The 16,887-nt window shown below is 37.4% G+C and overlaps 1 protein-coding gene, 1 long non-coding RNA gene and 1 pseudogene across 2 annotated transcripts; 2 read left to right on the forward strand and 1 right to left on the reverse strand.

Annotated features, from left to right (window-relative positions):
* Nucleotides 1-1,074: 1,074 nt before the first annotated feature.
* LOC103931313 (ethylene-responsive transcription factor ERF114-like) lies at nt 1,075-3,935 on the reverse strand. Its single transcript, XM_009340758.3, has 2 exons — nt 3,477-3,935; nt 1,075-1,798 (listed from the first exon to the last, which is right to left on the reverse strand). The coding sequence occupies exons 1-2, from the start codon at nt 3,733-3,735 to the stop codon at nt 1,302-1,304; spliced, it is 756 nt and encodes a 251-aa protein (XP_009339033.2). The 5' UTR covers nt 3,736-3,935; the 3' UTR covers nt 1,075-1,301.
* Nucleotides 3,936-5,121: 1,186 nt separating this feature from the next.
* Nucleotides 5,122-5,932, forward strand: LOC125479697 (annotated as a pseudogene).
* Nucleotides 5,933-15,267: 9,335 nt separating this feature from the next.
* On the forward strand, nt 15,268-16,164 carry LOC125479590. The gene is made up of 2 exons (XR_007260120.1): nt 15,268-15,818; nt 15,912-16,164. It is a non-coding gene; the product is annotated as an uncharacterized LOC125479590 (long non-coding RNA).
* Nucleotides 16,165-16,887: the final 723 nt, after the last annotated feature.

A 16,887-nucleotide genomic window follows, 5' to 3' on the forward strand; every position in this document is an offset into this window, starting at 1 on the left:
ATTTTGAATGGTTTATTAACAAAATATATTTAAGCCTTAATTATGGAATAGGTTGACAATTTAAATGGCAAAGTTTGTAAATATGGTAGGTAATAGAGGTATCTTGTAATATGATGTGGTGGTGAATATTATATTAGGGACTTAAATAAGATTTTGAAACCCATTCAGGTTATAATCTTAAAATTATCTTATATAGGCCCTAAAATCTAATTGCCCTAAACTAACACACTTGTTAATCACACACCTAATAAAGTAGTAGGCCAAATAATTTGATGCAAGATTCACTTGTACGGGAGAATATTATAACAACAAATATGTCAACTTTATAAACCTAAATAATATTACTCTGAATCGGTAGTGACAAACGTGTGAGATCCTTATTATCAGTAACCACACATTTCACACATTTCAAATCGATGCCAAAACAACCGCAATTTTCAGACTTAGCTGTCGTGTTTAAACTCCAAGCTTCTGTTACTCACTGCCGAATTCGATGACCACCCCATTTAGTCCACACGATTTCAAACTCTCTTGCGTAAACTGATCAAGATCTGTCTAGGTTTTAAGCAATCAATAATATATATATATATATATATTATATAACTCAAAAGTTACCATGTACATGCATGTATGACAGATCTATATATATAATATAGGGGATATAAAACCATGAACGTATCTGTCAAGGTTCAGCTCTCTAAATTTTGCCCTATGGGCTATGTAATGTTTATCATATTATGTTCTACGCCAGGTGTGTCTACAAACCCTCACTCTCTCTTAGTTAAGTTAGCAAGCTTGCTGGGTTGATTAAATTCATTCTCATACATCATGGAATTTTCTCTTTCACCAAAATTTGCATGCTTCCTTTGTGAGCTTATTGATACTCGCTCAAATTAATTAACTTCATTATTCCGTCTTGATAACATCTAGGGAAGGAGTGGAAAGCTCCAATGCTGCTTGAAATATACAATTTTTTTCTCATTCTGCACACTATGTCCAGATGTGTGCATGTAAAAAGGGATATACGAAAATAACTTTCAATATATACCATACGCAGGGTGGCGCACACATGCATGAAAAATTTATCTAGCTTCTTGTCAAATTAGTTGTCATCAAATACAAACTGAAGTGAACTTAATTTGATATAAGAAAGAAGTTGTTTTAGAAGAGCAGAAATTAAACAGAACCAAAAAAGGGAAAGAAAAACACACATGCATCACAATTATATAAGCCTTTTACTCTCCTTAATCGATCGTTCAATCTGATCTCCTACCGTTCCCATAGCTATTAATTCACTCTTATCATCTTGAGTGACTGCTGTCAAAGTCTTTCCTATACTTATGAGGAGGGCCCGAACTTGAACTCGAAAAAGAAGAACCGAACTGCATCGAAAAGCTTGGGAGCTCTGCCACTTGTTGAGATGGCATGGAGGACGACGACAACAAGGATGCAGAAGATGTGACATTATTATATTGTGTACAATCGAAAGCACTGGAAGAAGTTGGTCGAGTAATATTAGGCTGAGGAGGACTAATGTTCAAGCTGTTTTGTTGATCAGTAGTTATTAATGTGAGGCAACCTGACTCAGAGCTCCCTTGAACTCTCTCGGGGAAGTTTAGCTTAGCTTTGCTTCCTTTGAAGTTGAGTGCTGCTTTATCATAAGCTAGTGCTGCAGCCTCAGCTGTGTCAAAAGTGCCCAGCCACACTCGGGCTGCCTTCACCGGATCACGAATCTCAGCAGCCCACTTTCCCCATGGTCTCCGCCTCACTCCTCTGTAATGTTGTCTCCTCAAATTTCCTTCACACAAACATATATATTAATTTCTCAAAAATATCAAACATGAAAAAGATTCATTTCATACATAGGCGGAGACAGTACCTAGGTTTGAGTATGCTAGAAGGATCGTGCTAGTTGAACATAGTCAATACTCGCTTCTTCTTAGATTCAATTCTATCCGTGGTGCTCAACTGTTATTTGACACATTATAACATTTCACTTTTTGTTTGAAAATATGATCCCTCTAACATTAGCTCAAAACTTGTACTTTACTAATTAAGACAGGTTTATGAAAAGTTTTTGACGATGAAGATGATTATCACAAAATCCTAATATACACCAGTTTGGGCTCAAAATAATATTTTGGGCTGAGCTTAGAGTCGTTCTTGGTCCAATAACATTTATTTGGAATCCTTTCATGGGCCGTCCAGTCAAGGTCGGCCGAATCCTGTTACGGAGAGGATTTGTTTAGATAAGGGTGAGGTAGTCGAACCCTAGTGCAACGAGAAGTCTTAAAGATGAGGATGCTTAGAATTAGGGGATGAATCTGGTTCATTAAGAAGCTTAGTTCAAAGTCCTATAGGGGTTAGGATTGGTCAAAACCTGATCAGATTGGGTTGAGGAGTTTTAATCCAAATGGATATCTTTAGTTTGGCCATAAGGGGGTTCGCTGCTATAAATAGAGAGGGAAGTGCATCATTCAGGGCCCCTCCAAATCAACACACAAATTGCCCTGCGCAAAGCTTCTCAACAACCCTGAGATTTTTTCCTCTCCCCCCTTCTTCTCACCAACACATCTTCAGTTTGGATAGACAGCATTGTGAAGGCAACCGGCGACATCTTCAGTTTGTATAGACAACACTAGAGCCGTGGAATAAGCCGATCAAGGAGCACCTTCAGTTTGGATAGACATCACTGCTTCGAGACCAACTGGTTATTTATCCAAGTCTTGGTCAACAAGGATTTCTGAGTCCTTGTTGGTAGAGGCCATCTCATCAACCTTCTCGACGAAGTGAGATGTTACCAGGTTACTACATTCGACACATTGAAAGCTGAATTTGAAATTGAACTTTGCAAAACTAGCAGCCTTGTCTTCAGGCTCTAGAACCGGAAGGCCGAGACGTGTTCCTTCCTCGGACGCAGTCACAAGATCAAGAAGTCAGCAGTGCGGCTAACGCCACATCAACATATTTTACTCCCTGGCCAAACTCGGCCGACTAGTTGGCACACCTCGTACACAATCGAAGGACATAGTTAGCTCATTAATTACTCGGCCTGTGCGCCATATAGGCTTGGTAGTTTTTAGGGTCAACAACACCACTTGGGTATTTATCTCTTCTAATATATGTATAAAGTTCAAATCAGAAAAAAAATTAATAAATAAGTTGAAGCATTATACTTGAGAAAGGAATGCTAGAGTGATAATCTATAACTATATAAAGATAATGATTTCTGCACAACCTCTTCATCCAATCTCAATGCCAGAAATAAAGAGTGAGCAGTAGGAGAAAATAGGGACGCCACAATCCACATAACTAAACGGAGGAAGAAAATCATATGACTAGTTATACAGAAGCCCCCTAAATCCCTTATGAGGGAGATCAAGTAGTTCTGCTGGAAATATACCAAAAAGTTATTTTTGTCACAGAAGACCAAAAAGAAGATTAATTCATTGTTGATAATACATATAATATAATACCTTGATCTTGAAGTAGTACCGGTTGAGATTGAGTCTCTGTAGGGCTGGACTGTGAGGTGATTAATGGATTTATTCTTTGCACTTGATCAAGTGCGTTATTACTTTGGTCACTATTTTTTCCGATCACCTGAGCTAGAGCTGAAACCATGGCAGAAGTGTCTTGCTGAGATCGAGTCGAGTAAACAGGAAAGATTTGATCCTCCTCTTTCTCCTCCGATTCAACCGAAGCCAGCGGCCTCTTCCCATGTTTTCGATCCATTTTATGAATCTAGATATTAATATTTTGACGTTATATATAGATGAGTCAGAATCGAGAGGGACACCAACAACTGATTCAAATTCGTTCTAGCTTTACGGCGTACATTAAAAGTAGACAGTAGATTAAGGCAAGAAAAGAACGAGATGAGAGGAGAACAATGAGAGGAGGAGGAAGATAGGTGGGATATAGGGTTTGCTACAGAAACATCTAGACTTTATACATATTTCGTTATAGTGGTGTGAACGTTTGAAGAATCCATTAGTCCTCCAACATTATTTATTCCATGTATATGTATATGTATATTTGAATTTAGTTGAGTTCAATATTTATTGTTCTTTATTCCTTTACACCGCATTCCTATACAAATATATGCAAATTTGTGAAGTTGGACGTTGGAAATCAAACCCTTACTCAAATGTGATGCTAGTTTAGGTCTGATTTTCGTATGTATCGGATTGGAAACAAAGTTTTCAATTTCGGTTTCAAAATTTTGAAATTGGAATGGATCCGATAGGATATCACAATCTCAAATTCAAAATTTTTCAAAATCCGAGTAATCATGAAAATTTCGGAACATAATTTGGAAATGTAATATATTTGCTAGTCAATCGGTTAATTTGACCATTCAATGATAATGTGTGAATTGTGGATCCCACATTTTTACTTATGTTTAATAAAAATACAATGAACAAAGGGTATCCAAAACTAACAATAAAATATAAAATTTGATTACAAAACGCATATTTTGAGTATATAACTTTAAAAAGTCAGAATACTTTGATTTTAATTTTTTAATTTTTTATTAGAATAAGTTTGAAACATTTTGAATATATTCCAATGCCCGTGAAGATACCACTAGTAATGAAGTTGTTCTCCTCCCCTAAATTTGTTAATTTCAGGGGACTAGAAATATGAGTGTAGAGGAAAATTCCAGTTTCTGACAACAAAGGCCTACTAGTCAAAGGCAGATAGAGCAGATGCGAGGAAGGCAAAAGCTTCACCCACGAAACGCGCGTGGCAGATAGAAATGCATTTCAATTTTCATTCCAATTTTTCAGAAAATATTGAATTTGAAATTTTGGAGTCCAAATTCAAAAGTTTTACTTTCAAAATCGAAAACACTATTCCATCTTACACCACTATGCTAGTCATTCAATTGTAATAACCTTAATCTTAATCTAACCAACGTATATATGGGATGGGAAGGACATGAGTTTAAAGTAGTAAGCTTAGTTTGCTTAACAACTCCGAGTTTGGATTACAATCAAACAAGAGCTACGTACTGTCTTTTTCAACATGTTTATTTGTTGGAATGAAAACTGAAATTATACCAATTAGGAATATATCATGATGATTATAAGTTTTATATAATTGTTTTTTTAACAAATGATATTATCTACATTGAGGGGGATAGAGGTGGGCTTAGTCTCATAATGGGTTAGCAATAATGTGATTCAAATCCACCTTTGGCAAGAATTGAACTTAAGACCTTTTATTTACAAGTGAAGAGGAAATATCACTCGACCGTAGTATTAAGTGACTATATATATATATAAAAAAAACTTAACTTAAGAAAAGAAAAGAAAAAAGCGCTCACCTAGCCACTTGGCTGACTTTAATTGATCTTTTAGGCCATTTTCAGTCATGAGGGCCAAATGTAGTTTGGGGCTACATTTTAGCCATCTAATATATTATTATTTAATTATGCAACTGTAGACATCAAAATTTCAACCAGCTTCAGATTCGGTCCATCCGAAACCTCAGACGACATTGACTGCTTTTCAAACCCCAAAATCAGACAAGGACAACTCCACTACTGTGTCCCCGCCGGTCTCCACTACGTCGTCGTTTTTTTTCCTCAAACACAATTGGAGACGGCAGCGTTTCCAACGGTAAACCCTTCTCATCGATTTCTGTGCCTACGCCTCCGGCTTTCTCCGCTGGAAAACCGCCCCTTCCACAGTCTCACCGGAAACGGTGTCATGAGGGCGAACCCGCTAAAACGTCGTCGTCGTCGGGCCACTGCCATTGTTCTAAAAGAAGGAAGTGTAAGGTTAAGAAGACGATTAGAGTGTCGGCAATTAGCTCGAAAACTGTCGACATACCTGCGGACGAGTTCCCCTGGAGAAAGTACAGTCAGAAGCCGATCAAGGGCTCGCCTTACCCAAAACAGAAACCCAAGGCCAGGAGTGAGTGACGCTCCCGCGGGAAAGGAGTAGTCCCGTGAAGTGAAGTGGATGGAGTGTTGACAGGATGTGGTTTGTTGGAGGTTCAGCGTCATCTTCATCCTTGCGATTCCAAATCGATGCTCGCCTTCACCACTCGGATGAAGAGGTAGCGCATCTTCTCCACCGTATCCATCAACGGCCGATCTATCGACATGCTTTCTGTTTGGCATCAGATGCAACGTATAGTTCATTACTGGTGGCCCTGGCATTAGTGGTGGGCCGTTGATTCCGTGAAATTTCTGATGGTGAAAGACGACGGTGGGTTAATACCAGATCTGTGCGATGACTGAAACTATAGCCGAATCAACGAGTTTGATGAAAAGTTGAAGTTGTGTGAGCTTGTGTGACTCGGTTGAATTGCTGAATACGTTGAAGCTGTCGGAGGAATGGCATGCATAACGTTAGCGTGGGCTCGCAAGGAATTCACGAGGGGGAGTCTATTGGCTGTGCTCAGTGGCTGTGATCTGCCCTCTGCTCATCACCTAGCGCCGCTGCAATTCCTCCACTTCAGGCTTGACGCCTTGCACTACCTCGAGCTCGTCATTCTGGCCACCATGATCAAAATCAACGAAGAGCTTCATTAACCGCTGTCAAACGACTAGCCGGTCTTCAAACTCGACGCCTTACACTCTGCCTCAAGATCTGGCTGCTTCTGTACCTCCGCCATGGCTGCTGCCTTTGAATGTGATCAACAAAACCAAAGTTTGTCAACTCACACCCAAAGATCTCTGTCAGTCTTCGTCCTCCTCTGGGAGCCATCTCCTTCTACCGATCAGCTTCAACAGCACGTACACCCCTTCCTCCTCCGTCTTCTCTCGGACTCGGCCTGGGTTTTCACCCACAAACTCAGCCTTGCAGATCACCATATATAAAAAAAAAATGATGGAATCTTGGTGGACGGCACCATGTAAATAAAAAAAATTATCAAGTCTTTCATGGTGGACGGCATCAAGTGAAAAAAAAAAATATATATATATATATATATATAATTATAAAAGCTTCAGGCGTGAAGGTAAAGGATAAAAAAAAAAAAAAAAAAGAGGTAGCAATGATGATGTTGGGAAGCATCTTTCAAAAGAATAAAAAGAAAAAGAGGTAGCAATGATGATGTTAGGAAGCATCTTTCAAAGAAGAATAAAAAAAAAAAAGGTAGCAATGTTGGGAAGCATCTTCCAATTGTTTAAATTAGCAAATTGGAAGATGCAAGGTAATGAGCAAATGCAGTGGCCATGCAGTGGCCTATATGCGTGTGTGTGTGTGTGTGTGTACAAGTTGTGGAATTAAAAGTAAAGAAAGTAATGAAGGTCATCATTCATGTGTGGACATATTTGTTATATACAAGTTGTAATTTTGTAGAGTTTGAAACTCACACGGTGCCAGGCGCACCGAGAGCAATTATATTGAAAAAAAAAAAAAAAGAAGGGAAATAACACATCTTGGTGATATATATGTTTTATCTGTATTTAGCACAATACACTGAATAAAATAAAGTATGTCCATTAATCTCCGAGAAATTACAAGTGCGTACAAAAAAAAAAAAAAAAAAAAAAAAAAGATGGAGCTTTCACAAAGGTTGTTAACGTGAAGCCCCACTACTTGGCCAAACTCCAGGAACGGGAGGCACCGAAGATAGATTATTCGAGGCCCCAATACTTGGTGGAACGCTAGATGATGCAGGAAAAAGGTGCCTCTGGAAGAAAGCCGCAAGCCTTTGACGATCACTTTGAATTCGACCTTCAGATTCTTGCAGCTCATCAAGCTTCCTCTTCATGCATGTCGAATAATTATTGGCAAGCACGTGCAAACTTCTATTCTCCTACTTAAGTTGTTTGATCTTTTGCTTAAGATTTTCCACCTCCGCCATCAATGATTCAACTTGACGGGATCGAGCAAGTAGGCGTTGGCCCATGTTGGAAACAGAGCCCGCACACTGAACACTGAGAGCTAGGGACTCTTGAACGGCCAACTCATCGGACCGTCCTGAAAGCAGCCTACTGTCTTTAGGAGTGAGGAGGTTCCTAGCTACTATCGTAGCTGTTGTTGCATCCGTCATCACGGAGTCTTCACCTGTAAGAGGGCCATTAGAAGATAAGAAAGATGGGCACCATACATTACCTTGACGCGGCGCAACCGGATCATTGCTGAGACTCAAATCTAAGCAAAGGTTAGATGGGTTAGCCATTTTCAAAAATGTTAAAAGAGAAGGGTTGGATGGAGTAAAATCTCAAAGGGTCGGAGACGATATTCACGATTGGGCAATCTTCAAAGTGTGCATGTTAGAGGTGATCGATCACCTCTATAAAAGGAGAGGCGACACAATCACCGATTCAGAATTGAAGAGACACCACTCTTCAAAGCTGGATTTTCCTGCGTAAAGTTCGCCAACTCTTCAGACACAATCTCGGCTTTTCAGATAAAGCGTTCAACTTTGTCAAAAGATCTCTGACAAAGTTGAAGACACGTGGAGGTCTCTCGGCTTTTCAGATAAAGCGTTCAACTTTGTCAAAAGATCTCTGACAAAGTTGAAGACGCGTGGAGGTTGCCGACAAGCGTGGGTGATAAAGCCGCAATCTCGGCTTTTCAGATAACGCGTGCAACTTTGTCAAAAGATCTCTGACAAAGTTGAAGACGCGTGGAGGTCATTGCCGCATCCGCACTACTACTTGCCATTACAATTCCTATATACATCAACATTCATGGCAAGGCATACACCAAAAAACGCATGACTTTTCTTCTTAGCCGAGAATGTAGCTGCAACCAAACCTCTCAAACATGCCCAGTTTTCTTCTTCCCTTGAGAACACATATTCAACCATTGATATATCCCCCAAAGAAGATACCAGATGCCTGGAGTACAGATGAGGCAAGAGGAAACAGTAGATCGAAGCATGTGGAGACAAGCACAACAAATATATGTGCTGATTCATTCGCTGCTTCTTCAAAAGTAAAAGTATCTCATATCATCAAGGGCGAAAGCAAAGGTATCTCATATCATGCTTTTTCCCTGTCTTTTCCTTTGCCCTTGTTCTCACCTGCCAAGACAAGGACAGAGAAAGCAATATGTCGGAACCTCCACTCAAACTTGCGTTGCCACCAAGAAGTGATGGTCCATTCAAATGCAAGGTTTGCATTCCACTCCTGTATCAGAGAACAAATACTACAAGAGAAGATGCTAAACCTGCATAAGGAAATACCACTTCTGCAAAGGGAGCAAGTAAGGCAAGTGAAAATGATACATCGAAGCATGTGGAGACAAGCACAACAAATATATATGCTGATTCATTCGCTGCTTCTTCAAAAGCAAAGGTATCTCATATCATGCTTCCTCCATGTCCTTTCCTTTGTCCTTGTTCTTACTCGCATGGCAAAGTGAAAAGAGCAATCAGCCGGCACTTGGAGTCAGTCTGCCGATCTGGAACCGACTACCTGAAACCTATTCCCTGGTTGCTTACCTAGCATTGCTCTCGAGTAGTCATCTTCAACGGTTGATACACTTCCAGAGAAGGGACCACATCTGCTTGGAGAACAGCTAAGACGAGTGACAATAAAAAATCAATCTTTCTAATTCGTACTCTTCAATACGAATTGGAAAGATTGAACAAAGAAATAGGTCATCACCTCCACCTCATGCTTGCCTGCCATGTGTCTGAATCCTGAAACCACTCATGGTCTTATTTCCAATTCAAGATCAAGCCTCGATGGCCCTTGAAGAAATCACAAGTCCGATTCAAAATCAAGTGTTCACCACCCTTGAATCAAATTCAACTCCAGATAAAAGGAGTAAGTTCAGACCTTCAGAGAAGACCAAAAGAATCCTCCAGCCCAGTTCAAGATTAAGCCTGTGGAAAATCAACGATTGGAGGAAACCAGAAAATCTTCCAGTCGAACTCAAGATCAAGCCTCGATGGCCCTTGAAGAAATTTCCAGCCCAATTCAAGATCAAGCCTCGACGGCCCTTGGGTTGACATCTACATTAAGGGACTTCAAAACGCATCTTCTACACGTGACAAGCACATGTCTACGACGCACCTTGAAGTGGGGGTATTTGTAGACATCAAAATTTCGGTGAAATGAATGTTGACCAATAATTAAAATTTCAACTCTCACGTGTCACATAAATTTTACATGTAGCGTGTGACTCAACGAAAAATCGAAATAAATTGGAAAAGTCATCAAATAGGACACGTGTCAATACCTGGCAGAAATGATTTATTTCATCTGATTATTTAAATCCAAAAATCAAGTTTTGGAATTCTATAAATAGGAAGCCAAGGCATTCATTTTGGGAGGAAGAAAGGAAGAAAAATTTACATTACACCAAAACCTTGAAGCCTTGAAACTCTAAAGCTCTCAAGCGAATCCCGAAGGATCAAGAAAGCACTTTTCGTTCTTTGTCAAATCCTCCTTCAAGATCAAGCCCCAACGGCCCTTGAAGAAACTCCCACCAACTCAAGGTCAAGCCCCGACGGCCCCTTCAAGAAAGTGTTCATCATTCATCATCCGTTCATCCTAAGATCAAGCCCCAACGGCCCTTTGGATCAACAACCTCAACAAACTCATACACCCATTCTTCAAGATTAAGCCCAAGGCCCCTTGAAGATCCATTCATCAACTGTTCATCCTTAGATCAAGCCCCGACGGCCATTTGGATCAACAACTCATCCACAAACCTACACCCTACGAAGATAGAATCAGAGGACCAAATTACAAAGAGATTGTAACCCTAAAAATCATTAATACAAAAAATATATTTTGTACACGTATTCTTGTTTCTTGTTTCAGGAATTTTTCGTGTTTACAGCAACATGAACTATATTTTTATCATCTCTACCTCACCACTACCACCACCAGTTCTCACACAATCAAACACCACCACCACCACCACCAGATCTCACACAATCAGACACCACCAAATCTCACCAACTCAACACTACGATGACACCAAACACTACCACCAAATTACGCCATCCAACCCTTACTTGCTCGTCCTTAGAGAGAGAGAGAGAGAGAGAGAGAGAGAGGAGAGACGAAAAGGAGAATCAAATTGAGAAGAAAGAGATGATAATAAAAGCAAGTGGAGCCCACAGAAAAATGTAGCCCTAGGCTACTGGGCTTGCTATGTTTGGCAAGTGTGATGGTCATTTGGCTCAGTGATAAATGATTTAATTCGATGTTGACAAGGATGTAGCTCGTTTATTGGAAATGGATTTTGAGCAATTTCGGGCTAAATGAATGGCCTTAGGTTTGAAATCCTTCTTCATTACCAAGTCAGTTTTTTTTCTTTCTGAAGTAATGGGTTTTGGAATGCTTTTGTTCGAAACATAAATAATATTAAGGACATACATGTGCCCTTAAAGTTTTTTTGCTTTCTGACTTCTCGTGTTTACAAATTCTAGCTTTTGATGCAACTACTAAACAAGTCCTAACACAATTAATCATTCTCACAATACAATAGAAAAATTTTGATTTAAAAGCAAAACAATATCAAAGCAGCCCTAACACATACAATCATGTTGCACCCGAATACAATTCATAATCCATGACAATATTTAAAGCATTTTAGTACTTTTTTCTTGCTTTAAATAATGTTTGTCATTTTCCATTTTTGTCAAACACTTGATTCTAGCGAGTAAGTTTATTATTTGTGGGTATTCTCAACTTCAACCGGAATTTGATTTTTCATGAGATATTGGCTCTAGCTATCAATAATTAATGTTCTTAAGTTGACATATTCTAAACTTGACCAGAAAACTTTGACCAGAAAGAGAAGTAATTTTGCTTTAGCCTACACGAAAGAGATCAAAGAGTATTATGATCCTCTCTTGTGTAACCAAAAATATATCTACGATCCTCATGAGCTCAAAGTTTTCTCCTTATTAGTTTCGTAGTGATGACATCGACAGGATCAGTTCGACCTCGAACTCAAACACCCTTCCAGCCTAGCGTCACAAGATGAATCTGTTTGCTATTTGGTGTTTCTTTTTCATGTAAGTCTTTTTTTCTTCCTGACAGTAACAGAGTTGGCTGGAACTAGAAAACCTTCCAACCTGGCGTGCAAACTTGCTTCATTATAAATTTGGCGTCCTTGTTTAACTCCAATATGGGAGATGCAAATTTGTATCTCATTCATTTTCGCTCTTGGTTTACGTAATTGCTTTCTTATTTTCTCTTCAACTTGCAGGGCCAACCTTCTAAAGATGCAAATATAGATATAAATTTAAATGTTCCCGTCAAGATGAATGTTTGCATCCCTTAAAAATTGCTCGTTTGAGAGCTTTCAGGCTAATAAGAAATGCAAAATGCTCATTAAAAGTCATTTGAATATGCTCCCCGAGCAAAGTATATTGGTTGTTTCATTTATGTAAATTGATACATAACAATAAATATTACCGTGTCTATTTATTTACCTTTTGGATAATGATCATGTCCCTCTATGGAGAACTTGCTTGTCCTCCCATTTACGATTAATGAGCCTTTACCATCCGAACATCATAAATGAAACTATTCACGCTTTTTATCATCAGTTAAAGATTATATCTGCAAAAAAATCATTCAATTTGGATATCGTTTAGTTATCCATACGTGTTAAACTAATCAACAGTTTTAGCTTAGCATCCTCATGATGAACCGTCCATTGGTTTTATGCATATAAATGATTAAAAGATCTCCAAATTGAATAATTTTTGGATAATGCTTGTGTTCCTCCCCCCACTTACAATTAACATTACTGTCCGAACATATGGAGACTAAATTTGCAAACAAAATTTTGTAAACTAAATGACATGGAAGTTGATGATTGGATTATTACTTCAAACTTAATAAATGTGCTCATTTCTATTGGTGACACGTTATTTAGTTTGTAAATTTTGTCTACAAATTTAGTCTCTCTAGCATTACTCTTCTCTTTATCATCATTTAAAGATCATATATGAAAAAGTCATTCAATTTGGAGATCATTTAGTCATCCATATGTGTTAAACCAATCAACAGTTTTGGTAACGAGTAGCGTCCTTATGATGAACTGTCTATTTTATGCATACGAATGACTAAATTAAAGATCTTCAAATTGAATAACCTTTCGCATGTATGATCTTTAGGTGATGATAAAGAGAATAAGCAGTTCCACTTATAATGTTCGGATGATAAAAGTTTGTTAATCATAAGCAGGTGAACAAATAAATCCCTCTATGGGGGACACAAGCATTATACTTGTCTTTTGGGCTGCTATGGCTTTGTTGGCGTTGATACACAACGATTTGTAAACTCTTTTAAAATTATTCAAACTCTTTTCAAGCTAAATTAGGTTTTTCTAACTAGAATATTAGGGTCTTATTATCGAACTGTGTGATTTCACGAAGTGAGTGATCTCCATAAACTCAAATATATATATATATATATACGAACTTGAAATAATTAAATCCATGATTGCGTAGATATATATGTACAACTTTCTGAAGCATACATGAATCCATCGCTATAGAAATACAAGGAAGTCTGTTGCTCTATCTCACACATACAAACCCTAACAGGAACTCTACAGTACGGCCAAGTCATGAGAGCGAAAAACACATTTATACAGTAAATCTTTATGTAAAAGTTAAAACCCTAGCTAGCCCGTAAAAGTCCATATTATTGACTCTATATAACTAATTAAGCACTATAAATAAGGTGCCCTAATTAAACCGATAATTAACGGGGTAAGCGGTCAACTCCCAACCTAGTAAACCTCCCATGGAATTTTTGTGAAAATACTTCCAGAATTAAGAAAATGGAAAGCAAAGAAAACAAAATAACAGAAGGATAAATAAACAAGCTATAGTTGAGCTCAAAAACGACTAGCTAGAGCCGAAAAGATTGACAAATGGAGGAGACAGAGAATCGTAAAAGAGAAGCCGTCCAAAGGAGCCACCCGAACTAGTAGTTTAAGTCATAACTACAAAAATTATTTAATGGATTGGTCAAATCAATTTAGCCGTGAGTGGGACTGAGTCAATTCAGCCGATTTTCGATGGTTCTATTTTGTATTTTACTTTTCAGCAAGGGAAACTATATAATAAAGTCACTGCATGCATAATTGCAGATATATATTTATACATATTATATGGGAATAGTAATATACTTCAACGAATCGTAATATACTTCATCATTTTTCTACCCCATCATTTTTACATACGTTTTTGTGAGGGTCAAATAGTAATATACTTCAACGAATCGAATCGTAAATTATTTAGGACTTTCCTTAAAAATTATGGTTACCAAAAATCACCAAAGTCTGAAACCATATCACAGTTGAATTAAGGGGTTAAATTTTTTTTTATAAAACCGTATTCGTTTATTTTCTTCACTACAATTAAATTCTTAATGACTTTGGATTTACCTAATTTTTTGTAAGAATGATTTATGAACGACGTTCTAAATGATAGATAATTCGGATCATTAAAATACATTATGGAGTAAGCTCCATAAAAACGTGTGTCAAAAATTATGTAAAATAAGTGCTACCATTCACGGATCTGCCATGTATATATAGTTAAAGAGAGTACTACTTTTGTGTTTTGTTCGTCCATGGATTATGCATTTTTAGGTAGCTGTAGTACTAATTAACAGCAACTTCTACTTTTCTGCATGAACGAATATATACTCGCTCGAACGTACCCACCGAAAGAAGAAACTGGTCAAGGGAAAAATAGAAGAAAGTGGTCAAAATATTTTATCAATTTCAATAAAATATGAGATGTAATGCATATTACTTCAATTCTATTGGCTTTTATTACATATATCATTCTTATTTAATAGTAGAAGATGATATTTGACTTTGTGACATCTTTCAACATTAGAACAAGTGTACCTCAAGATAACTTCTAGATAGATATTATTGTTGTACATGTTTAACCATTTTATTAATACATATATATCTATATATATATATATAATATTGCGAGGAGAAATATTTTACCTAGTTGTAAAATCACGATAATTGTATGTAGAAACCAAGAAGTATAGATAAATGAGTGACCAGTGTGATGCGAGTAGAAAACGACTTAGCTAGAGGATGAAGATAATTGAAAGTTAGAGTTTCTTAGTTTTGAAACAATTACCTCTCAAATGTTGAAGGTGAATTCCTTTTATATTGTTGAGTATATAAATTAAACATCTAAATTGTGTTACGTGTGAAACATTACAAATAATTTGACTTTTTTTTCAATCACTAAATATCACTCTTGCTATATTTTCTATATCATACTTGTCTCATCTCTTTAGTAATCATGGAATAATATTTGTATTGACAGATCTTATCTCAATTAGAGAAATAATACAAACATAGTATAAAACTTATGATAAATGTATTATTACTCTTTTAATTATTAACAGGTCAGACGGTTAATGTAGTACTACGGTCTAGTGATATTCCTTTTCACATGTAAGTGAGAGGTCTTGGGTTCGATTCTCGCTAAAAGTAAATTTGAACCACATTATTGCTAGCCCATTGTGAGGCTTAACTCAGTCCTTACGCCCTTACTGTAGCTATTATCGTTTGTTCCAAAAAAAAAAAAACAAAAAACGTAACCTATATCAACTATATGATATTGAGAAGCCAAAAATATAAAAATAGTTATTTGCTTTGAATGCTCTATTTAATTGTTAGCAAACATGGTGCTCTTTTTTGTGGATATTTGTAGCGGTTTGGACGATGGTATCAAGTTTTGGACTCCTTCTAGGTGAACGGTGAAAAGCCTAATCAACTTAACCCCTCCCTTCGATGATCCAGATAGAAATCAAGGTGTTGTGGTTGGTGAATGCTGGAAAGATAGGCTTGAATATAGACAATGGGGTGCACATTTACCCCATGTTGCCGGTATAGTGTATAGTCACTGAATGTTTACAGTTAGTCATTCTGCTCTGATATTGTATCATAGATTATCAAAACTATACTGTTCAATGTTATCAGGAAAACGATGGTCGGTGGACATGGATGAAGCCAGCACCCGCCTGCAAAAAGCCTATTCCAGCATTCTTTCCTAAAGCTCTAAGGAGGACAAGGAAAGCAGTGATGAAAAAACAAAAAATTTTCCTCTGCTCTGCTTATTTCGGTCTTATTCTAAGTCATGCTATTGTATTCCTGTTGTATATGTTATTAAACCTCTGTGGTTACACCATCTAAATGTAACGTTTCAATGTCATCAGAATCATTTGTTTCATGATTTTTACGTGCCCCAATTATTTTCGTTCGAGTGTACGAAGTTTACCAATTCCTAACTCTAGCATTCCTAACTCTAACAATTAGTGTATTACGTTATGAAAAACTCCACTGAAGCAATAACATTTTGTATGTTCTCAACTGTTTATGTGCAACAATTAGCATAGTGGAAGAGAAAAGAAGAGTAAACAAGTAGTCATTGTGCCCCAAAATCCGGTCCGGTCCGACACCAACTTGAAGTTACCAAGTCCGATACCAGTCCAGCCCATTAGTGACACTACCTTATTTTTTGTTAAAATATGAGAATTATAAATATTTGTACTGAGCAGCATAATCATAACATTCCCAAACAGCTAAGAGTCAGAGTTGAATAGAAGATTCTTCACTTCTTTCTCTCATTCGAAATTGTGCGCGAGTTTTTTATCTAACACGGCTCTTAAATGATAAAAGAAATGAGAACTCATCTTCCTTACTTTTTTTAATTGCTTTTCATGGGCATACATAAAACATCTATTTTTACCTTATACATGCCCCTTCGTAATTCCAGCCCTTAAGTTTTTTATTTGTTGAATCACTCAAAAGGGTGTGTAAAATCTTTTTTCTTAATTAATTAAATTTTAAAGCTAAAATTCAACAAAAATGTGCAAGAAGAGAAGCGAAATGTGCGGAAATCATTGTATTTACATTTACACGAGTGAAATGAAAGAAAAGGTAAATGTGAAAGCCG

The sequence above is a fragment of a genome, unplaced genomic scaffold (genome assembly GCF_019419815.1).
Source record: "Pyrus x bretschneideri cultivar Hongxiangsu unplaced genomic scaffold, Pyrus_bretschneideri_v1 Contig3, whole genome shotgun sequence".
Classification (NCBI taxonomy): domain Eukaryota; kingdom Viridiplantae; phylum Streptophyta; class Magnoliopsida; order Rosales; family Rosaceae; genus Pyrus; species Pyrus x bretschneideri.